The 26,634-nt window shown below is 39.5% G+C and overlaps 3 protein-coding genes across 3 annotated transcripts; 2 read left to right on the forward strand and 1 right to left on the reverse strand.

Annotated features, from left to right (window-relative positions):
* Positions 1-4,082: 4,082 nt before the first annotated feature.
* Positions 4,083-8,461, forward strand: mrpl51 (mitochondrial ribosomal protein L51). Its single transcript, XM_030750391.1, is given in 5 exon segments — positions 4,083-4,244; positions 4,400-4,502; positions 7,496-7,603; positions 8,030-8,095; positions 8,098-8,461. Coding segments are annotated over 4 exon segments (390 nt in total). The 5' UTR covers positions 4,083-4,244; positions 4,400-4,411; the 3' UTR covers positions 8,223-8,461.
* Positions 8,462-11,230: 2,769 nt separating this feature from the next.
* LOC115794887 (synaptobrevin-like) lies at positions 11,231-12,725 on the forward strand. Its single transcript, XM_030750579.1, has 4 exons — positions 11,231-11,368; positions 11,656-11,814; positions 12,219-12,270; positions 12,641-12,725. The coding sequence occupies exons 1-4, from the start codon at positions 11,234-11,236 to the stop codon at positions 12,655-12,657; spliced, it is 363 nt and encodes a 120-aa protein (XP_030606439.1). The 5' UTR covers positions 11,231-11,233; the 3' UTR covers positions 12,658-12,725.
* Positions 12,726-17,205: 4,480 nt separating this feature from the next.
* Positions 17,206-22,219, reverse strand: tapbpl (TAP binding protein like). Its single transcript, XM_030750475.1, has 8 exons — positions 21,901-22,219; positions 21,314-21,523; positions 20,957-21,226; positions 20,661-20,861; positions 19,029-19,196; positions 18,839-18,942; positions 18,489-18,714; positions 17,206-17,964 (listed from the first exon to the last, which is right to left on the reverse strand). The coding sequence occupies exons 1-8, from the start codon at positions 21,959-21,961 to the stop codon at positions 17,897-17,899; spliced, it is 1,308 nt and encodes a 435-aa protein (XP_030606335.1). The 5' UTR covers positions 21,962-22,219; the 3' UTR covers positions 17,206-17,896.
* Between the last annotated feature and the right edge of the window lie 4,415 nt (positions 22,220-26,634).

Here is a 26,634-nt window from a genome sequence, read left to right on the forward strand (position 1 = left end):
TCCATTCAATATCAAAATGAAATATTCACAGTGAACACTGTCAGATTAGAGGAAATGCACAGATTACAGATCATCCCCTGAATCAGAATAGTTAGACACTTGTAGGAGAAAATTAAGGTGACAAAGGGTGTGATAGCAAAGGGAACAGGTACTGTATCTGCCTGCTTCAGAGAGTACTTCAGCCACCTGAGAGGTGATGCTGTTAAATGGAGCTCATTGACAAAGTGTTGTTTCACAGAAGCATTTGTTGTGTCTGATATTATGTGTAAGTACATTTATGTGGACTCCACAAAGAGTTGCTATAGTGTTTTTACCTTAAGTGCTAGTTCTGTATTTTTTTTCCACTTTACAATTGATTCATTATAGATTTTCTTTTTCATTTTTGTTGGTTATTCCTAACACTCTATTCATTAAGAACCATGTCAGTACAAGACAATACAGAATACAGGCTAGACCTATAACCAAAGATAATCAATCTGGCAGATAGATAGATAGATGATAGATAGATAGATAGATAGATAGATGATAATAGATAGATAGATAGATGATAGATAGATAGATAGATAGATAGATAGATAGCTAGATAGATATAGATAGATAGATAGATAGATATATAGATAGATGGATGGATGGATAGAAAGACAGAAAGAAGAAAGAAAGAAGAAAGAAAGAAAGAAAGAAAGAAAGAAAGAAAGAAAGAAAGAAAGAAAGAAAGAAAGAAAGAAAGAAGAAAGAAAGAAAGAAAGAAAGAGAAACTTAGACCATCACCCAGATATTCATGAGAATGTTGTGTGGGTGAAACCTCAGAGCTGTTTTTCTTCATCTTGGTGAGACTTTTCCTTGTAAGAGCCATTGACTTTTGTATGACTGGTATTGTAATCCTTTCATCTATCCACGCTGAACTTCAAATTGAAATCATGTTTTTTGTTTTTTTTATTTGACTTGAGGCTTTTGAGAAACACGCCGTATCAAAGCTGGGGGGCACCTCACAGTGCATTACTCACTACTGTGAGGTGGTCTTTCCCTCAGCTGCTGTTTGTTCACCTCCACTGTATCTGAATAGGAGGTGAAGGTACTCTGAAGGAAAGCACCCCTCATATGGAAACTACTGCACTGTGAGCTTGGAGGGATGCAGATGACTAATGCAGATGCTAATAAGGATGAATTCTGGAAAATAGTCCAAATCAGATTTCTTTTGTACAAGTTCAGCAGATGAGTCGTTTGTTCCCATGTCAAGAGCTCACTGCATTGTCCTCACACCTATTTGCCCATTTTCTGAACTCACATCAGCATTTAACAACCTTTAATAGAGAGCAAATGCCTTCTGAGGTATTGTCAACAGTTCTGCGGTTTAATTTCAGCAACTGACTGAATTATATCATGGTCACATATTCTACATTTGCTGGTGCTCATATATTTCCACTGAGTATTACTGGCAGAGGAGCAGAGTGCAGATAAAACATGCAGCTCTGCTGAGAAATTTTTACATTTTCTTATGTCAGCATTTTGTTAACGCTGACATTCAGAGATTCGGTGTATGGGAACTTGATGTGTACTGTGATGCAAAAACCAAGTGCGTGGCAAAATTTATTTCCTATGTATGATTTGGACTTCCTGAAAAATACTTAGCATTACATAAACATATATTAAAGGAAAAAATCTGAAAAACATTGTGCTTTTCACACTTTTCAAATTATGATTTTTTTTTTGTTGCATTTTTTTAATTTTGTTTTGCACATTTAGTCTACATTGGAGTCAAATTAAAGTTGCATGTTTACAATAAACAGCAAATCTTCTCTGCACAGAGTACAGCTCTGTGGTTATGCTAAATGTGAATGGAATCTAATGTTTGATGATGTTTTGATTGGGCTAAATTTCCACACACTAGCTGTCGCATTAGCAATAATGAAATACAGACTAAGATCAGCTCTGCTGCTCTTATTTCTTTGAAAAAGACAAAATATTCCATTTAGCTCTTTGCAACAGTAAGACTGAAAGTATCAGCATCTGTCACTGATGTCATTTGTGTGTGTGTGTGTGTGTGTGTGTGTGTGTGTGCGCGTGTGTGTTTGTGCGTGAATGAGAAAGAACGACAAAGAGAAGAGACAAACTAAAAAAACAGCCTGAAAGTTTGCAGCTGCAGGTTCAGCAGCAAATCTCATTAATTAATTTGTAGGTTTTGCCAGTTTATTAGGCACGCCAACCAAATACCACAAATGCAGTCCAAAGTTTAAACCCTGACAAAAATGATAATTTTTTTTTTGCTTGTTTATTAAAATCAGATTGTAGATTGTGTCACTGATGCAGTGTATTGTGTTATGTAGACAGGTGTTATTTTGTTCCCATTTATATCAATGTAGAAAGGCTAAATTATAGAAAAATATGCAACAGGCTACATAGCCTGGGTGGGTTTTCTTAATTCTCAATAACACTTATGAGATTTGCATTTAAAAAAAAAACAAACTGATTTTTGTTTTTGTACAAGAGGTCACCTGTCTTATTTTCTTCTTTACAATTATTTTTATAGCAAAGTCCAGTGATGCAAGAACTTATTACAGTGCAGCTGAGTGTGAACATCAGGACACACGTATGAGAACGTTACTCGTACAGTAGACTTTACATGCAGATGTTTTTGACAAAACAGCCGCAGTCTCTCAGCACATGACCCCCTCAGGGCGCATGCTTAACCAACTTCTGTACTCCCTGTACACCCACAACTTCACACCAACCCACTGCACCAAGTTTGCAAATGACACTTCTATGGTTACATATAATGGAGATGAGTCTGCCTACAGGGATGGTTTGCAAAGTGTTCCATCAATGACCTGGTGCTTAATGCCTCCGAAACAAACAAGCTGATCATCAGCTTCAGGAGAAAGAAAGTGGAACTGGCTTACACAAGGTGGGGGCAATGCCGAGAGTGTCCAACTTAAATTTCGCAGCACAAGCGTCTCCCAGGTCCTCACATGGACTATAAAAATGATCTCTCCGTGAAGAAGCACAGAAACTGTCTTAAAAAGCTGCTGGTGTCCTTTGACTACATGGAAAGTATACTCAGCTATGGCATTTGTTGTGGTATGCCTGCTGCACTGACGCTGACAAGAAGGCTCTTAAGAGAGTCATTGCATCAGCACAGAGAATCACCACCACTCAAGTATCTGCACTTGAGGAGATCTAGAGAGCCTGGTGCCCATGTCAGGCCACAAATATCACCAAGGACTCTGGAAAGTGCTACAAATTAATAAAGGCCCACAACTCTAGACTACAGAAAATCTTCTATCAGCACTGTCTTATAAAACGGGGCACTTCTGCATCTCAGAGTTTCCAGAGCGTAATATCACTCGGGAATGTGCAATGGATGTGTGTATTTCTTGTGATTCACATGTCTGTGTATTTTAACTTGAACTTGTTCTTTTTTATATTTTTAGTTTTATAACAGAAAGGCTTTTAACAAAGTCATTTAAAGTTTTTCTGCTTGATGTATTGTATCTGTATGCACTGCACAGAAATATGCTCATTGTACATCTGTAGAAAGACAACTAAAGGTATTTTGTGCTATTCTCTTCTGTTTAATACGCTGATACGACAGATGCTAAACACTGTAATAACATTCATATAACTAAATCCTAATGTGTTTCTGTCCACTGTTTAACTTGCATTTGTCCTCACCTGGCATGTTTCTTTCAACTTAAAATTTCCATTAATTCTTTTTTTCCATGTTTTTTTTTTTCTTCTAATTTATATGCCTAGATTCTTTTATATTTTCAGTTGCTCTGTGGACTATTTTAAAAAGCACTTGAACACTTTTCTATTTAATCAGACTTCCTATTGACATTCTTTTGGTATTACTATTTTTATTACCTTTGTTTTTCCTAACATGATTTGGTATAAACTATTTTAATTTTCTGTTACATTTTATTGTGATTATTCCTTGATGTCCGCGAAGAAAAAACTTTACTTACTTACTCACTCTTTTATTGGTAGGCCCATCTCCCTCTACCGGGTAAAAATCGTAGTGAAAATTTGCAGACAGAAAAACTCATTTCCTTTGCGCTTCTCTACAGGCAAATACGGCACCGGCGCGTTGCATTATGGGGCACAGAGTAAAGATGGAAGCATCCAGCGAGAGCATGTCGAAGTGTCAATAACAAACATTTTAAAGTGTTAAAACCCCGCAGTTGATGCTTGGTTATATATGAAAAAATACTCAAGTGGCATAAAATTGTGAACGCGTGTGGAAACAGGTAATGGTCGTCAGACTGACTTTGTGTGATAATGTGCTAGCTAGAGCTAAAGCTAAGGGTCAGTGTAAAGATATTAAGGAGCTGATGAAGTCATCTTAAACCTCACCTACCTGAGTCTGCAGTTAAAGTTTTATCTAAATAACCTGTTATTGTAGACAACTGTGGCCATGTCTCTACTGGGAGGTTTGCTGAGAGCTGGAGCGTCCTGGTGTCAGTCTGCTGGGACGCTGCTGCACACAGTCAGAACCATTTCTACAGGTGAGTGATCTTACTGGTTCCAGTACTGGTAACCTGAACTAGTTTGGTCTTATTATCTGTACTGCTGCAACAGTTCTACTAATATAGATTTTATGTTAGTTACTGTGAAGCGTACAGACCCACTGTATGATATTAAATCATTTGATTCCGTGTAAAGTAATGAAAATAACGTTGAAACATCAAACTCATTCCCGGACTGTGTAAAAGAGCTTCTATTGAATTGAAAGCTTTATTTCAGTAGCAAAAATGAGCTGAGACTCAGACTATATTAGGGGTGTCATCTCATATCAACTTTTGAAGGTTCTTCTGGGATTTTAAGGCATCTCGTTAATTGAGAAAACCTGGACTTTTTGTCAAGTGAATGTATTGAATGCTTTTTCTCTGAATTTGATTTGAGTGGTATTTGTACTTTCATCCCCAAATGTGGGGGTTAAAAGGGGCTGTGTCCTTTCTGCAGCTCCATCTTGCTGCTTCCTCTGCTTGCTTCTGCTTCTCCTTTATCAAGGTGCCCCAGCAGTTGTTGCCCATTCCCCTAATTGATGTGGCAGGAAGTAAAAACCCAACAATAAAGTACTCACAGCCAGCAGTTAGCATAAAATTAGAGAAGATCAGAAACAGTCTATACAAGGATTCAAAAATGCACCAAAAACTAAATCTAAATTGAAATCTACTGAAATTAGAAATCATATCATCATGTTAGATTGGTGTACTTAGATTTGTTTACATTAGTTGGCCAAAATAAATAGTTTATTGGTCCCAAAAGGAAATTTAGGCATCCTGTAGCTTGCAAAACACAAAACATCAAATGGAAAAAACTTCAAATACATATGCTAATAGTCACGACAGAGAATAATGGAAGGATTATGAGAAACTACAACAAACATCGTTCACTAATTAGACCTGTCCCTGTTGTTCCATAACAGTGCAAAGAATGCCACGTGAGGTTAGTACAGTAAAGTAGAGTTGTGTTTGTCTGTGTGGTAACCACCTTTGTGCTGCCTACAAACAAAGCCACATTTTATTTGTTCAGTGAATCCACAAGAAGAGTACAGTATGGGATCATGGACAATAAGATATTCTATAGTTAAACCTCCAAAAATCTCTTAATATAGACGAGCTTTGGGGCCAAACAGACAGTAAGCTACATTATAAATAAACATTCACTCCTCGGTGAGTGTTTGTTGTGTAGAAATATCTTCAGCATCGTTCACGGAAGCTCAAGTTGTTTCTTTGAAACTGAGACGGCAAAACTGCAACACCAAACCGTCCCGTCATCACTCCGTCACTGCCAGTTAGTTGTGTTTACAACCACTAGTTAATGCTGCTAACTCATAATCATCATCTCCAATGCGAGAATGAGGACATTTATGGTACCTTCTTGTGATGGATATTCATGAAAGTGAATCATCCCCTCCATTCTCATTTTGTAGAAACAGCCAGACAAACACGTAATATTTTAGCATATTCCATTCAATATCAAGATGAAATATTCACAGTGAACACTGTCAGATTAGAAGAAATGCACAGATTACAGATCTTTCCCTGAATCAGAATAGTTAGACACTTGTAGGAGAAAATTAAGATGACAAAGGGTGTGATAGCAAAGGGAACAGGTACTGTATCTGCCTGCTTCAGAGAGTACTTCAGCCACCTGAGAGGTGATGCTGTTAAATGGAGCTGTCCATTATTTTGACAAAGTTTTGAATTATTGTGTCGTTTTTCTATAAGTGTGTGTTATGTGTGATATTGCATGTAAGTATATTTATGTGGACTCCCCAAAGAATAGCTGTTTGCTCTTTGCACTGCCTACGAGCAAAATCACATTTTATTTGCTCAAAAAAAGTCACACAGGTTCAAATCATTTCATCATTACATCAAGTCCACAAGAAGTCAGACCAATATAATGTAAATGGGACTTTTTAAAGCGCTAAACAACTACACATTACAGAATAAACACATCCAATAATTAGGTTTACATAGAATTTGAACTCCTGAGCGACCTCTGCTGACAAAAAATAAAATAAAATAAAAAAATGGAGCAGCAATTATATTTGCTCAACACAAAATGGAAAATCAAACCACCCGAGACTTGAGGTTCATAAATCAAGCTTTTGCCACTAGTTGGTATCTTTTCAGTCAGTGCCATCTGTTCCAATTTGGCTGCATGGTACTTTTTTTTTCTACAATTATTAAAGAATAAAAATAAAATGAAAGTCTGGGTGTTTAATCTTTTCAAATTATTTAATCTGAATGTTGGTCCAGGCGTGAAAGCAAAATGTAAATGTTGTCTTTTATATGTAGAAGTATACGCTATGTATACATCCATGTTTGTTACAGTTATGCTGAAATCCTTCCAGAAACTAGTTTGTATTTCACCAACTAGTCTGCAGTTTACCACAGAGACACTTGACTCTGCAACACATCTGCTCAGCTGTGATGCCACCGTGCTGCGCACAGACCTCAGAGTATAATAAACAAAAATCAAAACCTGCTGGACAAACTCCTAAGTACCTCAAGTATCTTTTCTTCTGCATTATGTTCTGTTAATAAGCCTTCCATAGGTGCGCCTGGTGGCTTAGTGGTGAAACCGGCGACCACATACATATGCGTGTTGCGGTGCGGGCGGCACGGTTTCGCGTCCCGGCCTGTCGCCAATTTACCCGCGTGTCTTCCCCCGTATCTTTCCCTCCCATTTCCTGCTCTCTCCACTGCTAACAAAAGCCACTGTGGCCAAAAACACACACAAAAAAAAAGCCTTCCATATCAGCTCATACAAACAACATACGTTGACAATTTTGTCAGTGATTGGCCAGTATTTCCTAAAATGCAGCTGCATATAAAAGAACCTGCTCCATTTCCCAGTGTACATTAGCTGGATTTGAGTATTTTGATTTGATTTGATTCATTTTATGTGGATCTATAAATCAATTATTTGGAGAACAAAATCTATTTGTGCACATTATAACACTTTATACTACCATGTGCTGTTTCAGGTACGTGCTGTCAGATCAGGATGATGCGATTCCTCAGCCAAAAAAGGTGGACCAGATGGACTGAGAAGAGGAGCATGTATGGCGTATATGATAACATAGGAATCTTGGGTAAGTCCCCCTCAAGCTTTACATCAGCAGTCTCTACACGCAGTAAAACTACGAGGAAAGTACTGTACAACTGTGGATTCAAATTTGTTTTTGCTTCTGGTGGTTAGTTACTGTTCCTGTCATAATATGAGGAACTTAAGTTCACCTGAGAGAGCTGAGAATCTGTCTGTCTGTCTGTCTGTCCTGTCTGTCTGTGTGTGTGTGTGTATGTGTGTGTGTGTGTGTGGTTGTGTGTGTGTGTGCGCGCGCGCGCGCGCATAGAGATGGTGTGACTGATTATGAGTGTAGGCGACAAATGTAAGATGATTGAACATTTTCTCTGATATTTTGCTTTCATTGTCTTTATCTCAGTTCGTTTAGCTAATTTTGCCACATTACACTTTTCTTTTCATAAACTGCGCATCTCTCTTTATCCTGTTTCTGCAGGGGACTTTAAAGCACATCCTAAAGACCTGATTGTGGCCCCCTGCTGCTGAAGCTTTCAAGGTAATGACTGCAGCGGGCAATTAGAAAAAAGAAGATGGTGGGAGACAGAATGATGACTCAGGACAGGCACAACTTGGAGAAGATGATACGCTTCCTCTACAGACGCTTCAACCGCACCGGCAAACATCGCTAACACTGAACAAACTGCATCAGGCCAGCCAATAAGGACTGTTGGAGTCTGTTAGTGTAATTTCATGCTGATACTTGCTCTGTGTTTCCATTTTTCAAGGTTATCATGTTCATATTAAGAGAGAAGTTGTGTGTTTCAGACTTCATGTGCTTTATTAATTTCTTTTGGGGACTCATCAGTAAGAGATTTTCCAGACACTCAAAATAAATGATATTAAAACCTTAAAATAAATGATATATTGTCTGGAATGTGTGCCTTTTTATTTCTCCAGACCAAAATAAACTCCCAATAGCTAGCTGAACTAGTCAGCTTTGCTCTATAATCACAGCTTGTGGCCAAGGCCCTCCCAATAGAAGTGACACTGGGCCTGACTTCCTGAACTCCCTGGATACTAATCCAATACCGATTCCCCAGAATGTGCTGGGAAAGGGATGTTTCAAGGAGCCAAAACAATGGGAATGCCTAAACATAATACAAACGTATGCCATTTCAAAGTTAAGGATGCTAATAAACAACGTCCAATGACTGAGAAGACTTTCACCGAGATGGTGGACTCTGCCTGGAGAGATTTGCTCCCACTGGAGCACCGCTGAGCTTGGTCGCTGGTGTCCAGTGATAACAAGGCCTTTGTCACACTCCAGTTCATTTCACTGTTGATAGGTGGAAACCGATGCTCAGTGCAGGTGAGATTCTTCATGTGGCAGTGGTGCTGAACAGGGAAGGCACTTCCCAACCTCCAGAAAACACACCCATCTCCAGTGACAAAAAGTACATTAAAAAAAAAAAATAAAATTCATGTATTTGCAATATTTTTTTTTATTATTTGTTTTTTTACTTTGCAGCTCACACAAATGCAAAGTATGTCAAGGAGTCCTGAAAAGGGTCACATGACAGACTGTTGTGGGAAAAAAATCCCAAAATGGAGACTTAATGTGACATCCTAACAAAACCCTTCCAGAAATGGCATCCAAATACTTTTTGACAGACAGCCTTTATTGCTCCATGACACTTTACCTTATTTCCACGGTTCACGCCACTTAAATACACATAAGAGTTGGTTCAAAATAGAAACAGAGTAGCTAGATGTAAGCTCAAATGTAGGACTGGCGAGACATCAAACAAAAGCCACTGCAAGGGAAATGTAATACGGGAGCAGAAGGAGGAGGGAACTGGGAGAATCCCAGGCCAGGGAGGAAACAGTCGAGTCAACACTCTGTAGGCATTCACGGTACCGCAGTGTCGTCCCGCCGCCCTATCCGACACAGAGCTGCAGTACTGCAAAGTGTGAGGGGAGAGAGGGGGAGGGGAGGGGGTGCCGCACTGTCGTTACGAGTCCAAGTGGAGAAGGCAGGAGGAGAGACGCATTATTGCAGTTGCCTACAGAGCCACTTTACACAGACGGAACTACCGCACTTCGCACAAAGCGCGCAGTGAGAGAGAGAGAGCAATCAGGAACAACAGATTTCCCGTGACTGCACTTTTTTCCCCCCTCATTATTATTATTTTTAATCGCACGCATTTGCCAGTAGCTTTCAGAAGAGGCAACTCAACAACCAGCCAATCAGTGCTGCGTCTCAGCATCCGAGAGCGGAGCATCACTTGGAGGAGCCGGATGCATCCCTCCAAGAATCCAAACCCGGGAATTCTCCTGCATGGATTATAATTAGAAGTACTTTCCTCTTGAGCTTGCATCGCTCTTTTTTCACTTCCTGCTGCCTAGTCCAGTCACACAGTGAATTATCACCCGACCTGTATACGTGTCTCAGTATTGCGGTACTTTGGTGACGACTTGCAGTATAAATGCATCGCTAGAAGATCGGCTCTACTGCGCCAAGAGCCTCCTCCTCAGTCTACTGTTAGTGCGGCATCTGTTTACTAATTAACATCTGGACTTTCCTTTGCACAAGTGCCTACGGGTTTTCGTCTCTTCTGTGATCTTGCTGTTTTTTTCTTTCTTTCGCGTTGTACTTCAGACCCTCCCTCACCTGCCTCACATCCCGTCACCCCTCCTCCGCCGCCCGTGAGTCAGTTCAAGCAGCTGCATAGAAGATGTGAGTATTAATGCGGCTTTTCCACTGCGCTTTTTTTTTTTCTCAACAAGATAAAAATGTTTAATATATGGTGGAGAATAAACCATATTCAAGCTTATTAATTTCTTTCAGATATTTTTTTTCCAGGGTGGTCTGAAGTGAGGTGATTTAACTTTCAGCTTGAAGGGTTTTGCTGACGCAAGCGAAAAATATTCCGTCACAGCTTCACTAAATTATGTATTCAAAGCTTGACTTCTGTCTCTCCAAAGCCCGAGGCGAGGATGAATGAATTTTAGATGCTTTTATATCAGATGTATCAGATTTTAATTTTTAAGAAAATGCTATTTTGGGCAGCGTGTTATGTGTTAGAATGTTTTTGTGGGACTTTGGGGTCATCACCTGTTTAATGTTGTAAAATATTAATGTCTAATAGATATTAATTATCATATATTAAACTGTCTGGCACCTGCCTCTGCAGAGGTTGTTTGCAGTTTTAATTCTCCTGTATACCCCTACCTCTCCCCTGCTGGATTAACCCTTTCTTCAGTTCTGCCTCACCTTTTCTTTTTACTTCCACCCATCTCTCTGTAATTCATCACAAGCACTTCTGTCTCCTCTTTTTTTCCTCACCAAAAATATTTTCTCATTACTCATCCAGTAGCTTCCTGTGGCCTACATGATGTGTTTTATTTCCTCTCTCATTGCAACCCCTTTCTCTCACTGACACTGGCTCATTGGTTCCTCTTTTCCCACCCCCACTCTCCTCTCCTTGTATCTCTGCCTCTTTTTTTTTCCTGTGTGGTGGTTTCATTCCTGCACATTTACCTCTTGACCCTTACAAGCCTTTACACAAAGCATTTTTCCTTTTCAGCTCCTTTTTGGATACTTTCAAAAAATTATCTATTGTAGAATGAGAAATATCTTGCTTCTTCCAATTTTTCTCTCACAAACTCTCATAATCGTGCTTCTTCAGGTCCTGCCCAGATGCCTGCCCACCAGCTGGAGCTCCTGGAGCTCCAGGTGCCCCGGCGCAGATGGAGCCCCAGCCGCCCACCTGCTGCCCCTCCCAATACCACCAGTAACCGCAGGCTACAACAGACTCAGGCCCAAGTTGAGGAGGTGAGCTGCCCTGAGGTTCTGGGTCGAAATTTAAAATTGTAGTCTCTATGTGCACAATTGCTCTGGTGCAGGATTATCATGTTTAAGATATTTTGTTGTTCTTGGATTCTTTGTAGAGAAACAGTGACGTAAAATATGCATGAGCTGCAAACTGCAAAAGAATTGCCACTAAAATATTTTTTTTTTCTTTTTTTTAAAAAAAGCAAAATTCTCTTGTATTTGTCTCCTTTCCACCTTCATTGTTCCCCCTCCCAAAATGCTCTCTCATCCTCACTGGCCTTGTCTAGGTGGTGGATATCATGCGGGTGAATGTGGACAAGGTTTTGGAAAGGGACCAGAAGCTTTCAGAGCTGGATGACAGAGCGGATGCTCTCCAAGCTGGAGCCTCCCAGTTTGAAAGCTGCGCAGCCAAGCTAAAAAACAAGTACTGGTGGAAGAACTGCAAGGTGGGCACATTAGTGTGGCTTTGTTACACAGATTGTTAACAATAGAAAGAAACTCTGAATTAACAATATGCCGATTACTATGTGATGTAGTGCACAGACATATAGTATGAATAGAGGACTACATAGCAATTTGTTACGAGCTGCTGGAGTAACTGGAGCGATACCTTGGGGAAAATGGGAGAAAGGCAATCTGTTATCGTACAGTTTTCCCTCTGAATACTAAGGGATTATATAACTAAGCCACAGCAAACACAAAGAGCCTTTAAGTGTCGTAATTGTTTTGTTTTGTGGTTCAGATTTGTCTCCTTTCTGTTTGAAGATAGCAACACACTCAACACACATTTCCATGAATTCTTGTGTAAAAGGATGAACTGTGAATTTGAAAATCTTGATCTTTTTTTCAGATGATGATCATGATGGGTATCATTGGAGTTATTGTGGTTGGAATCATATTCTGTAAGTAGTTTCATTTTGACTTGAATGCAAAAAAAAAATTCCAAGTATAACCGATAGCTTTCAAAATGTAGATGATCATTATCTGAGCTTCCCACTCAGCCCGCCTATTTACACTTGCACACGTGAGCCATTTCGAAATCACTGATATACCTATTCATTGTGTGTTAGAACTGATATAGATGTAGTTTTAATTATTTTTTCAATTTGACACATATGAAACAACACCAGCATAATATTTTTTCTGCTTTAACAACCCAACATTCCTACATAAGGACAGCTCAGTGTGTTCCCTACTTGTTTTGTTTTAATGATGTGTTGCCAGAGCCATTTAAATTAATTACTTCTTCACCTCTCTCTTTTTTATTCACAGTGTACTTCTTTCACTGAGCCCAGCCCATCAGTACAGATGGATATGGACTTGAGGATGATATGAGAGGGGAGAGGGGAAAAAAAAAAAAAAAGAAACCCAAGCGCTGCTCCTCAGTTTTGTCAGTCCTCTCCTTCCTCTCGTCACACAGTCTTCCATCAAACCATCTTGCACTTAAACATTACATTAGTGTTTATAGGTGTCTCTGCTTTCTCCGTCCTCTTTCCCTCCCTTCCTTGCTGCTTTCTTCCACTGTTTTAGCGTGAACTCTTGCTCACTCTCTCCTGCCTCTGCACCTCATGTATTATTGAAGGACGCAGCAGGCAGTGAAAAGAGGAAGGAAGGAAGAAAGGAAAGAAGGTAGAGAGAAAATCCTCGTGGTGCAGGCGCACGTGGGGCTAAACCCGCCGAATAGCGATATGGTTGGGGGGGGGGGGGGGGGGCCTACAGAAGAGTTTGCAGTCTTTCTACACCAGATACGCCAAAGCTAATTCATATGACTTTTTTGAGAGTTCTACATTTGTAAATTGATACTGACATGCCGTACTAACACGCATCTTCTGTCACTGCTGCTTCCACTGTTGCTACTTACTAACACAAGTTCATGTTAGATTAAGATTATGATCATTTCTGTTGTTTGCGCTTGTGTGTAACTGTGATCCAAAGCATTGTAGCTAATAGCGTTTTCCACTTTTAACTGATAGGCTTTGATTAGTAATTTTTCCCCTTTCCTGTCTAACTTTCACACACTTAAGTCTCTTTTTTTTTTTCTGCAACCTCCAGTGGTGACAAGATAAGAGAAATGCAAAATAGGGAAAGAGACTGTGTGAGAGTTTAGGAAAGGAGGAAGTGATTCAGGGAAAGGTAGTAGGAGTATTGCAACACATTTCTCCTGCATAAATAGGTAAAAATTCAAATCTGGACTGAAAAACCAGAGTGTTTGTATCACTGATGGTGGCATTATAGTACTAATATGCACAGCAAGTAAAACACACGAGCAGGCACTTACAGACAATCTAATGAATACATGAACTAACTGCTTCAGTCCAGAGGAAGGCCTCTTAACTCTGGTTTGCACAGAGTCCCAGCCATAGACAGATGAATGTGTAGCATCACATTTCAAACAGGTAGAGACACAAAGTTATTTTGAGAGTTGAGTCAAAGTGTTGTTAATTGTTGTTTTAAGTTGACCAGAAAGCCGGAAAAGAGGAGAGAGGGGATGATTTTGGGAACCCTGAGCCACCTGGCCGTCCCGTTCGCTGCTGACTCACATAAAAACACCCATCTGCCACCTGCAGTATGATAACGGCCAGTATGAAGTGTTTGTTTCTAACCTGCATGGCAAACGGTGTCCGTAGTTTTGCCTATTTGTGTGACCTGTGTATCTGCCATTTCTGAACCTTACTGCCGATTGTACATCTTCTTTTCTTAGTGGTTTAAAGGACCTGTGTATAATGTCTTTCTGATCTGATAATTACTGCTTATGCAACGCAATGATGCTCAAGAGTTTGCCAAATTTTGTTAAAACCACTCGCTTTGGAGAATAAAATAAAATCCAGAGACTGATAACAAACTGCTACGATAGTGAAAAATGAAAACTTAGTATTAGTCGTGTTGTATGAGTAGAACCATAGTACACATTTGTCAGTTTATGCTCCTGAAAATATGTTTATAAATTCTTTCATGTTTTTGGAGGGTCTATAGGATATGAAGTTTATTTTCCTTTCTCTGGACTGATATTCAGGGTTGATAAAATGCAAAGGGCATTTATGCATAATTGTAGCGGTTAGCCAAAATTACCTAATGATATTATGCACTAATATTATTAGGTAATTAAAACAGGGGATAAGAAGGTATGTGTTGTGATTTACAAACTGGAAATACAGTAAGAGATGAAACTGGATTTAGGAGAACAAATGCATGTTTACCACTTTTGCTGATGCCAATAAAGAAATCATGAACTGACTACATACTGACTTTGTTATATCCTTTGATTTTAAAAAAGAAAGAGAATATCATGAAAATGTTCTTTAATTATAATTAAAATTTTCCTAATTGAATTTTTATATTCTTTGCATATAAAGAATAAATTCACTCACTCACTATTCAAAGGCTTTTTAAAAAAAAGATTATGGCTCAAAAATCAGAAATCCAGTTTCTCAAATTATTAATTATTAAAATATTTTGCGTTTGAGTAAATTATAATTCAAACTGTATACTGTAAATAGCGTGTATGTCTTGGTTTAGTTCAACACACAGCCAATCACGGGGAAGACTGCTGACTTGACAGTTGTCTAGGTGATGGTCATCAGGACCCTTCATGAGGAAGGTAACCCACAGAAGGTCAGTGGTGAAAAGGCAGGCTGTTCACCGAGTGCTGTGAAGAGGCATATTAATGGAGAGTTGACTGGAAGGGAAAAGTGTGGCAGGAAAATATGGACAAACAGCAGGGATGAGCGCAGCCTTGAGAGGCTCGTCAAGAAAAGTTGATTCAAGAACTTAGGAGAGCTTCTCAAAGACTGGAAGGAGGCTGGTGTGAGTGCACCAAGAGCCACCACGCACAGACGTCTTTGGGAAGGGAGCTACAACTGCCAGTGGCGAGGCTGACGTCCAGAGTGAGGTTCCCACAGTTGGTGATGATTTTGGAGGCCATGTCATCTGCTGGTGTTGGTGGTGGTTGGCCCACTGTGTTTTATTAAGTCCAAAATCAACACGGCATCTACCTGATTTTAGAGCACTTCATGCTTCCATCTGCTAGCAAGCTTTATGGAAATGCTGCTTTCCTTTTCCAGCAGGGCTTAGCACCAGTCCACAGAGCCAAATTTACTACAAAATGGTTTACTGACCAATGTGCCTGACCCAAACCCCACAGAGAATCTGGGGTATTGTTCAGAGGAAGATGAGAAACACCCGACCCAAATATCCAGATGAGCTGAAGGCCAATATCAAAACAGCCTGTGCTTCAGTGATGCCTCAGCCGTGCCAGAAGCTGAGCACCTCTGTACCACGCCGCATCGATACAGTCATTTGTGGCAAAGGATATGAAACTTTAGCTTTTATGAATCAAACTACGGTTTATAAAAAAAAACTTTTTCATGATGTATTTTTTTCAGATGCAGGATAACTTCAATCAACTCAAAGAAATGTACAAAGATAATCGAAAACGCCTTAACCAGTGTCACAGTGTCACATAACCTTTCAATATTACAGGGAAAAAAACAACATAAAATCAATATCGCACAGAAACAGACAGATAAAACATGATCATCATTTAGCAAAGTAACAAATAAAAACAGTACAAGAAGAACCTTCTCCAATTTCCGCTTTAAGCACAATATTCTACATTTACTGGCTCTATGTTACCACCTTTCACTGAAGTTACACACTGAGTCACACATTCAAACCAAGGCTTGTATGATGGCACCACTCCATCTGTAACTACAGTTGTCTGGTTCATGATACACTTCACCCCTAAATGTCACTGGGAGCATCGGGATCTCCACTAGAATATGAAACAAATTCTGTCAAGCTCGAAAATGTCTGGATGCACAGTAAGTTCAGGCAGGTCAGCGAGGTTTAAGAGGCTGAGAGAGCTTAAATAGTTATACCAATTTAAAGTATTTTAATAGAGACACACAACCCTTTTCCACTTTATACTCATCTTCGGAACAAAAAAAAAGGCAAAATAATTCAAGGAAAACTAACTCCTCTGCCTGCTATATGGCCACTCATTTAAGGTGCTTTCAATATTATTGCTCTTATTTAAGAATTTCTGGAATTTTGTGGGCTCCTGGGAAAAACATTAAATAAATAGTTTACAAAATTATGACAAGGACCATGTCTCAGGTAATAAATACTCATCGTGCAACTGAACTAGCAGCTGCTTGTGAATAAAAATTATGTGGACCTTTTGAGTCTGCAGAGGACGAAAATGCCAACCGCTCCCACACACTTTATTATTTTTTACCTGCAAACAGCAGACCCCCTGACAACAAACACACTGAATGCTGTGAAGGGAATAAATTATATGTGAAAGAGAATGTTGCTGTATATTTGCCATGTTATCTTCTATGAATAAAATTTGTATTGTTGCTGAATAATATGCTTTGTGATGTAATCTGTGGGTTTTATGCCTTGAATTTAGCATATTGCAAGCATCACACTTGCCTAGTGCAAAAATGCTTAAGGATTAAAAATATTCAACACAAAATCTAGCCATGTTACCATATCCATAACCTGCCCCTATATATATATTATATATATATTATATATATAATATATATAAATATATATAAATATATATATATATAAAAATAGATATATATATATATAAAAAAAAATAGATATATATATATAAAAAATATATATATATAAAAATAAATATATATATATATATATATATATATATATATATTATATATATATATATATATTATATATATATAAATATATATATAAATATATATATATATATATATATATATATATATAATATATATATATATATATATATATTATATATAATATATATATATAATCTATATATATATATATACACAACAAGCAATAAACTTAAATATGTACAATGATTTATGTGTAAATTCTGAGTACTCACAAATGTGTATGGCAATCCACTTACAAACACAGAGCATGTTAGCTCATAACCCCCAACTAGGAAACACATTTACCAGTTACACTTGCACTTGAACACAGCTTACTATTGTGTAAGTGTGAAGTTGGCAGCGTAAAGTCTCAAAACGCTACGTACATGTGTGATGCGATCTGAGCGTATTAGGCGATTCGTGCATGCGTATTTACAGATCTGTGAGCGAGCAAAAAGAATGTCACAAATACTTTTAGACAAATACTTCCATGCAGGAAACGTTCTGAAAGTGAAAATGATCAGATTTATAAAGTTGAACTTTAGAATTTGTGTAAAACTCATCACTATTTATTCAGATTTTGATATATACGCATTTGTAAAATAGTTCTGTGTGTGTTCAGACCCCTCTGTTTTTGTGTGTGGATTGGAGCATGCATTTGTGAGTACTCAAAATCCACAGACAAATCCTTGTACACATTTAAATTCTTAGTTTATGCCATTGATTGTACTGTACACATTTGCAAGCCTGAGATTTATCGCTCAGTTTCCAGAAGGCCGGAAGAGCTGACCAAACCAGTGGTATACCTGCAAATAACTTAAAATGACACAAATAAACCTTTGTAGACTCAGCTTGAAGTCACGATTACCAGACAAACTTATCCCATGACCTGGTAGAAGAAAAGCACAGTGATGATCAGGAAGCCCAGTATCCACCAATAGCAATCTGCAGAGTCAAAGACACAGAGCAAAGGTTTTGTAGACAAGGTTACATATAGACACAATTAAAAGGCACAGTAGCCACTATGTAATCCTCAAAACAGAGAAGACTGACTAATCAGAGACAAATAAGAAGTTCTTATTTGACCCTGGCTATATTTTCAAAGTCATCTTTGTGTTAGACTTCATTAACTATTATTATAAATATAAAGAAAACCTCAGCCTTGCACATCAAGGGTTCTAAAATTGATTTGTAAATAGTTAAACTTTTAATATTTCATTTTCTATATGATTGAACAAGTAAATTAGGAAACTTTAGGTGTCAGTTGGTGGATTTTTTTTTAGCTTAGGACAGAGCCAGAGTTACTTTCCCCCCGTTTCCAGTCTTCATGCTAAACTATATACCATAACACATGACAGTAATATCAATCTTGTCATCACGCCTTCTCCCACTCTCAGCAAGAAAATGAAAATACTTTGAAAAAAGTGTAAAAAAAATATAGATCCTAAAAAAAACCCAAACATACATACCAGGCTGAGGACTTTCCACCACCACACTAACAGAGAGAGGTTCATCTAGAGCGGGGTGGGACACTTTGCAGATGATTTTGGTTCCTGGGGCGGTGGTGGGGGGCACACCGATGTGAGAGGACAGAGAGAACGTCCCGTCACCGTGCTGCCGATGGCTGGACAGGGAGCCCTGATCTTCAAAGAGTTTTGGCTCTGTGTCTGTAGGAGAGAGGGAAAACCAGTCCATCTGAAAGACAGAAAAGATCAGAGAATTATGACCTGTGAATCAATCAATCAGCTGAATCAAATGTTATTTTTATAGCATTTTACTCGATATTACAAAGCAGTAATCTCAAAACACAGTTACTGACCTGAGCATCCAGTGGGTAGTATTTATTGCTGTGACAACTTAACTTCTGGGGCGAACTTGTCTTTAAAACCAGCTTCTCCACTGACAGGGAAATATCTGGAGGTTCTAGAAAATAAAAAAGTCAGAGAAGAATGAACAGAATATAAAGAAGACATGCTGTGGATGTGGATTCAGATCAGGGTGAAACTTACGAATAATGTGGAGTTGAATGACCTGCTGGGAGTGGAAAGGACCGAGACTGACTGTACAGATGTAGGTCCCCTCATCTCCAACCTTCAGCTTGGTCAGCGTCAAAGAGGCGTTACCCTCACCAACAACCTGGACAGCATTTATGCTCGAGCCGTCCCTCTCACCGTGCACTAAACAGAGGAAATAAGACAGGAACTGTTGGGCACGTCTTTAACTGGCACAATCAATGCCATCTCCATGTGTGTGCTTAATTGGCATCTGCCTCCCTCTCACTCAGCAAGACTGCATGACTGAGCTGAATTTCATGAAAATTGGGGTGAATCATCGACAAAAGACGAACATATTTAATTTCCAAATGGCTTCCTTTAAAACTGTAAGACAGGACAAGATAGTGAGACAGGACAAGCAAGATTTCTAGTTGGAAGTTTAGTTGCACCTCCGGTCTGTGTGTTGAAGTGTCATTAGGTAAGATACTGAAACCTGAATTGCCCCATTTGAGTCCATCAGTATGTGTGTGCAATAGTTTAAAAGGGCTTAAAGCCATAGTATAAAGCAATGTATGTTTGTTAAAGGGTGACTGTGGCTTGTAGTCTAAAAGCGCTTTGGGTACAAAAGTTATATATTTATTTACATGTACACTGGCACTGGTGCAGGGTTGAGCTCCTTCACTATCACTGTGACTGGATACATTTTAACAGTTCTTGTTAGAATAGGTTGAAGAGCTCCTGAGTTATTTCCATAACAATTATTACACAATTTTAAAAAAAATCTACCAGATCAGCAGGGGTCAGTCACCGTGGAAACTTGATCTGGTCACTTCAAAAGCATGAAGCTGAAATAAGTAATCTTCCCTTTGCAGGTGGCCATAACAACAAGACAACTATATTTTGGTTTTTCTATGTGTGTTTGTTGTGTTTTAAACCTTAAATCATAAACCAAGCTTGGTGTCAGTACAATAAACAATCATTTCTATAATAAATATTTCTATATAAATATTTCTAAAAATCCAAAATAAATCTGATCATTTTTGTGACAACTTTTTGCTCAGGCTGAAGATCAACTTTGGTGACAACAGGCCTAAGATAAAACTCAGAAGAGAGTGATGGTTTAGTGTCTTTTGAACATGGCTTGATCCAAGAAATCTAACATTAAACAAGTTTTGAAAGTCATGCATATGTTTCCAAAGTTACAGACATAAAGAAACTTCTGCCTTCAACCCACTTGCAAGGCATGAAACTCAGTGAAGAATCACAGGACTGTCACCAATCACTGCAACAACTTGGTCTAATGTTTACGGTATTTTTCAGCTGCTATTTACTCCAGTGGCAGCAGAAGATGTTTAAGAATGATAACTAAGACAAGACAGACTAACTATAGGTGCCTGCTTTGCTCTCAGTAAACCACTGACACAGATACCAATGTTCTGAAGATGTCAAATAGTCCAAACATCACTAATATTATCCTCCTAAGCTCACTAGAAATGCTAAATTTAGTAAACTGTGATGCCACTACTGAACCATCATCACCCTGAGTGCCATCTATCTGAAAAACCACTAGAAGGAACCCTGAAGATTTAAATCCTCATGCCCTGCATTATGCATGCAGATATACTTATTCACACTGACAGTGCTTACCTATTGCGCTGCCTTCTGTATCATCCAGCACTCTCTTCATTTCAAGTACCTTCCTGCCTTTGCCTCTGTGCTGCAGACGCCATTCAATACCCACGTCCTCCGCTAAAGGTGTCTCCTGCTGCTTGAAGCCACAGTTGAGGAGAACATCACCTCTCAGAGGGGCAGATACAGACTTTATGTGGGTAAACACCACAAATATCACTGAGGGGCAGAAAACAATTGAGAATGAGGCACTGTCTAATAAAACCATATAAAGCTTATTCCTATAAAATGTCATATTAAACTATGGCTCTCACAGTGGGTAAGCAGAGTTCCCGACTGGCTGAGAGGAAGACCCAGTTTGCTTTGTGTGAGGGTTGACTGGTCCTTCTCCACCTTCAAGGTCTCCAGAATCAGCGCAGTGCTAAAGTTAACTTCATCCACACTGAGGGAGACCATGAAAAAGGCCGGCTCTGAACTTTCCTGGAATCCCCGAGGAGAGTAACGACTTAATTCGCACAGCACCTCCTGCTCATTGCAATCTGCGTGGAGCAAGACTTTTGCACCGGGGATCTCGGGAGATGACACTGTCACAGAGAATAAGAGAAGGAGTTCATCACTGAGTTGTGTTTATACTAAACCAAATTTTGTACATAGAGATGGGAAGTGAAAACCTTTGGCTTCAAACAGGAGGAGGTCCGGATCAGGTACTGAGGGAGGAACAAACGGCGTGAGTGTTTCAAGTGATTCTTCAGGGCCCACGGCAACATCTCGTAAAATAAGAGTGGCTGGAGTCCGCGTGAAGTGACCACCTCCCATTCCACCAAGTCCAGCTCCCTCCTCCACCAGAGTGCAGGCGAGGACCACATCTGCAACTCCATCAGCTGAGGAAACAAGAAGATGTTTACAGCATCACTGTGACAGTTCAACAAAGGTCACAAACTAAAACATGATCAACAATTTGTTACATTTTCAGCTAAACTCACACAAGTGGATTACAAATGAAATTCTAAAACACTGTCAGGGCTAATAGAGAAAAGAGTTCATATGGTTTAGTTTACTGGGCCTTTCTAAAACTATTTTACCCTAAATATTATGAATAGGCTGATTCAGGAAATGTCCTTTTTTTTTTTACAGCGCCCTTCATTAATGTGCTATCAGTAAATACTTATACTTGTTATATTAAAAGCGTTAATCACGTTACCGTCTCCATATTTACGCACCTCATTCAGTGCTTTATCAATAAGATTCATGCTCTTACCATAAACGCACGTCATGAAGTATCCAGTTAAAATGACTTTAATCATCAGCACAACCATCATAGTGCAAAAGCTCCGAGTTTTTGTAAATTAAAAGTAGAACGATTTCAAATAAATGCTGAGTTCGTTGCAGCACTTTCACTTTTGATTTCAACAACTACCACCGCATTATTCAGGAGTTTACTGGCTACAGCTGTTGACATCCGTTCCTGCTTCCACCGATGATGTTTATTGTCAGCGCACGACTTTAAATCGAACGAGATCTATAAGTAAACGCTAAAGGGTAGCTGGAGGGGCTGTGCAGCGGTCTCGCCGTCGGGAGCATGCGCGTAGCGTAGCAGCGGAGGAGTGAAAGTGAAACGAAGCAGACCGTTCCCGTGCCATAAAGTGATTCCAGTATTTGCCAAAAAATGATTGTCGGTATTTAAGCTGTCGTAAACGAGTCGTTAGCCTAAAAACCGTGAAACATATTTGAAACATATCTCTCATGAATGATATCAAGTCATTTTGAGTGCCCACTGTTAGGTTAGGTACAATAACGCGGAGTCATAAAGACACTTGCAATACAGGTCATTTCTTTATTTTAAAACACCATCGTAATTCCTGTTGACTACAAGCTATTTACCAATATAAGCAAAGATATTAGCCATTAAAAACACACAGGAACCTCGGAAGTCGCTTTTTGGCAACACACCGGACTGTCCAATGACAGAGCAGCGGCAGGCGCGTCATCGGTAACTAGCACAAAGACTCGGCATTTCCAAATTTATATCAATAATGCCCTGCTAATAATTACTTATTGTGGTGTGCTTGATGTTTATTTGTGAATATGAGCAATGTTTTTGAGATCTTCAAGACAACATTAAGACTGTTGTGACAAATAGAATTACAGTATATGGTGAATGTAGTGTGGTATGTGTACATTTGAAAGGTTTGATGCTTATTTTTAGCTTTGAAAAACCTGAATTATTTATGCTTTTAATTATTTCTAGTTGTAACCACTAACGTGCCTGTAAATTGTACATTAGGCTGAAATTTTTTCTGAAGCTTTGGGGGCAGATGATGCATTCGGGTCTGCAGTGTAGCCATATTCCTTGTATAGAATAACAGAGTCAGTGCGTTGCTTGGAGTAAGGATTGATTATGTTTTCGGGTGATCGGTGGAGTTTTCCTGGCCACAACACTTCCCATCGTATCAAACCTGAAAAACATAGGCTAAAGGCATGCTAACATACTGCATGTGTAACACACGCACATACATACAAAATCTAATAACAACCGACACCACAACAAGGGCAAACATGATCTGTATTGGTGAAAAATGTCAAAAATGTTTAAATTATTGTTACACAGAGAAACCAACTAAGGAAAGTTTGTATGAAGTAAAAACCTGAAGAGAATGAGGAGAAGATGTAAGGGAACATAGGCACCCACATAAAAAGGCAAATGGAAACAGAGTTGACCATCTTTGCATATGTTTATTAATATGTTGTCTGCTACAGTGCAGGGTTTTAAGCACACAAATACCAAAAAATGGGAGAGTGAGATGAAATTAGTATTGACCTGTTATCATTTTTTTTTTTTAAAAGGAGACATTTAAATAATACGAGATACAAAAAAACCAACCAACAAACAAATTAAAAAAAACATATTTAGATCTGTGTTACCCCTCTTTATTAGAAGTTTGGGGGGTGGCTTTGCAGGCATTTAAAGACAATACGATGGCTTATACTCTGACATTCAATCATTTTTGTCTTTTCTGGTAATCAGAAAATTAAAATCTGAATTTATAGCTTTATTGGCACAATGTAGATAAAAATTACAAATGAAACATGGCAGCAGAATAAAATTAGCTTCTGTTTTAATGCAGAGGGATTTATTTCATTACATTTTAATATCTTACTGAATTACTGTAAATGTGTCATGATCCTGGGTCCATTGACCAAGCATTTTTGTTGGATTTTGATTTGAGTTGTAGCATGCCCCCCGAACAAGGATGAGACTTTACTGATGGTTTGTGGCGTTTTTATTGAGCTACGACCTTTCACCATAGCCATGTCAAACAACCAACCAACCAACCAACCAACCAACGTAAGAGCTGAAAACACAAAATGCAGTCTTACATTTATGCATACAAATATAGAACAAGCAAAAAATGTTCCCATATTTTAAGTTATAAATTAGTTCACCTTTTGCCTCTTCGGAGGGGCTGCAAGTGAGAAGATGACTGAGATAAACCGTGTCTCTGTGTCCGTTGCATTGAAGCGTAAACAAGCTACAGTCACATTCAGCTCACTGCGCTAAACAGGAAGTGCACTTCAAAATAAAAGCTTATACACGGAAGCCTGCAAATTTACAACATTTTCAAGTGGAAAAACTACAATCACTTTGCTGCAATAAAACATGCTTATTAGAACGTTGCCCTTTGTTATTCAGTCTCTTGTCTCCAAAGAAGATTTTTACTCTTCTCACGAGTCCATCCTTGCCACTAAAGGTCTCTAAGACTCTGGCAAGTCTCCATTCACCTCTGGGTGACAGTTCATCAATGTCCAACACAACATCACCTACTTTCAGGTTTCTTTTTGGTGAGTGCCAGCGCTGCCTGGCGATAATGTTGTGTAGATACTCGCGCCTCCACCTGCACCAGAACTGCTCTGCCAGAAACTGCACACGACGCCATCTCTTTGCTCCGTAGAGGTCCTCCTTTGGGAAAGCACCAGGTGGGGGCAGTGCTGCGCTGGATTTCATGTGGAGCAGATGGTTAGGGGTAAGGGGTTCTAAGCTGTCAGGATCGTTAAGGTTATCAACTGTCAGTGGGCAGCTATTGACTATGGCCATAGCTTCATAGAATAAAGTCCTTAATGAAGCATCATTAAGTCTACCATGGGCGAGTGACAGAGTTGTATTCAGTACACTTCTGACAGTCTTTATCTGGCGTTCCCACACTCCGCCTGCATGACTGGAGTGAGGTGCATTCATCACAAAGTCGCACTGTTTTTGGGACAAATAAGTGCTCAGTCTTTGGGTGTCTAGTCCATTTAGGGCTGCTTTAAGCTCATTTTGTGCGCCAACAAAGTTTGTTCCCTGATCACACTGGATTTGACGGACTGAACCCCTAATAGCAATGAAACACCTTAATGCGTTTATGAATGTGTCAGTGGATAGGTCGTCTAATAACTCAATGTGAATGGCACGGGAGCAAAAGCAAGTAAATATTAGTCCATACCGTTTATGTTGTTTTCTTCCTTCTATGGTAACAAACGGGCCAAAACAGTCCATACCGCAGTATGTGAAGGGAGGAGATGGCTCTAAGCGTTTAGCAGGTAAGTCACTCATTCTTTGGCCCTCTGGAGCCCTGCGGAGTCTGCGACAGATGACACACTGACGGATGAAAGATGCAACTGTTCTGCTCATACCTGGGATCCAGTAACCAGTAGATCTGATTTCGTTTATGGTGAAGCCTTTTCCTTGATGCTTTACTTTGTCATGACAGTGAGATATTATGAGTTTGGTCACATGATGCTCTTTTGGGATAACAATAGGATGTTTGAAAGAGTCTTTGGTGGATGAAAGTCTCCCTCCCACCTTGAGTAGACCATCCTTGTCCACAAAAACATCTAGGTGGAACAGTTTGTTGTGATGTGGGAGCTGACTGCCTTTGCTTAACAGCTTTATCTCCTTTCCATATGTTTGTTTTTGTACATCCTGGAGAATGACATGTGCCGCTCTTTCTTGTTCATTCACTGTTGTAGGTGCATTTGATTTGACCTTTCTGACCCTTCTTGAGAGACGTGCTACAGCTTTCACTGCTTTAGACCATGACGAGAACTTTGACAGACGTTCTGCAAGGCTGAATGTCTCTGTAACTTTAGTTAACATTGTCTGTGTTTTTCGGACCTCTGGATCTCCAATGGACAGATCTAGCTCTATACTTGGTATTGTGGGCAGGTCCCTCTCCCAGAGAAAGGAAGGACCAGTGAACCAGTCAGATGAGAGAAGTTCAGTGACAGTTTTACCCCTAGATGCACTATCGGCTGGGTTCTCTGCTGATGGCACATAAAACCATTGCTGAGGGCTTGTGCATTGCCGAATCTTTTGGACTCTATTTGCCACAAAGGTGTGGAAACGACGTGCATCATTGTTTATATAGCCCAAAACTACCTTTGAATCAGTCCAAAAATACTCTTTGACTTGAGCATAACAGAGTTCCTCTCTTAGCATGTTACTGACTGCCGTTGATACTACAGCTGCTGTGAGCTCAAGTCTGGGTGTTGTGGTCAGCTTGGTAGGAGAAACACGGGCTTTAGCTATCACGAGTGAGCAGTGGATCTCCTCTTTCTCATTTATGGCTCTTAAATAGGTGCATTGTCCATAACCACTTGTACTCACATCTGAAAAGTGGTGCAACTCTATTCCTTTAATGTCTCTAAAACTAGCTGGGAGGTAACAGCGAGTTATGTTTACTTTGTCTAGATTGGCAAAGTCACGTTGCCAGCTCTCCCACCTTGGCCTCAGTGCTTCTGGCAGGGGGTCGTCCCAGTTGATACCTTGGTGGCACATTTCCTGCAAGATCTGTTTTCCGATTAGCACGTATGGCGCCAGGAAGCCAAGGGGATCGTAGATGGATGCGACAGTTGATAGGATGCCTCGGTGTGTTGGTGGCTGATCCTTTAAAGTGTTGTCAAACTTGAAACAGTCCTTCACGATACTCCATTGAATGCCTAAGGCCCTTTCTTG

The sequence above is a fragment of the Archocentrus centrarchus genome, chromosome 16 (genome assembly GCF_007364275.1).
Source record: "Archocentrus centrarchus isolate MPI-CPG fArcCen1 chromosome 16, fArcCen1, whole genome shotgun sequence".
Taxonomy (NCBI): Eukaryota; Metazoa; Chordata; class Actinopteri; order Cichliformes; family Cichlidae; genus Archocentrus; species Archocentrus centrarchus.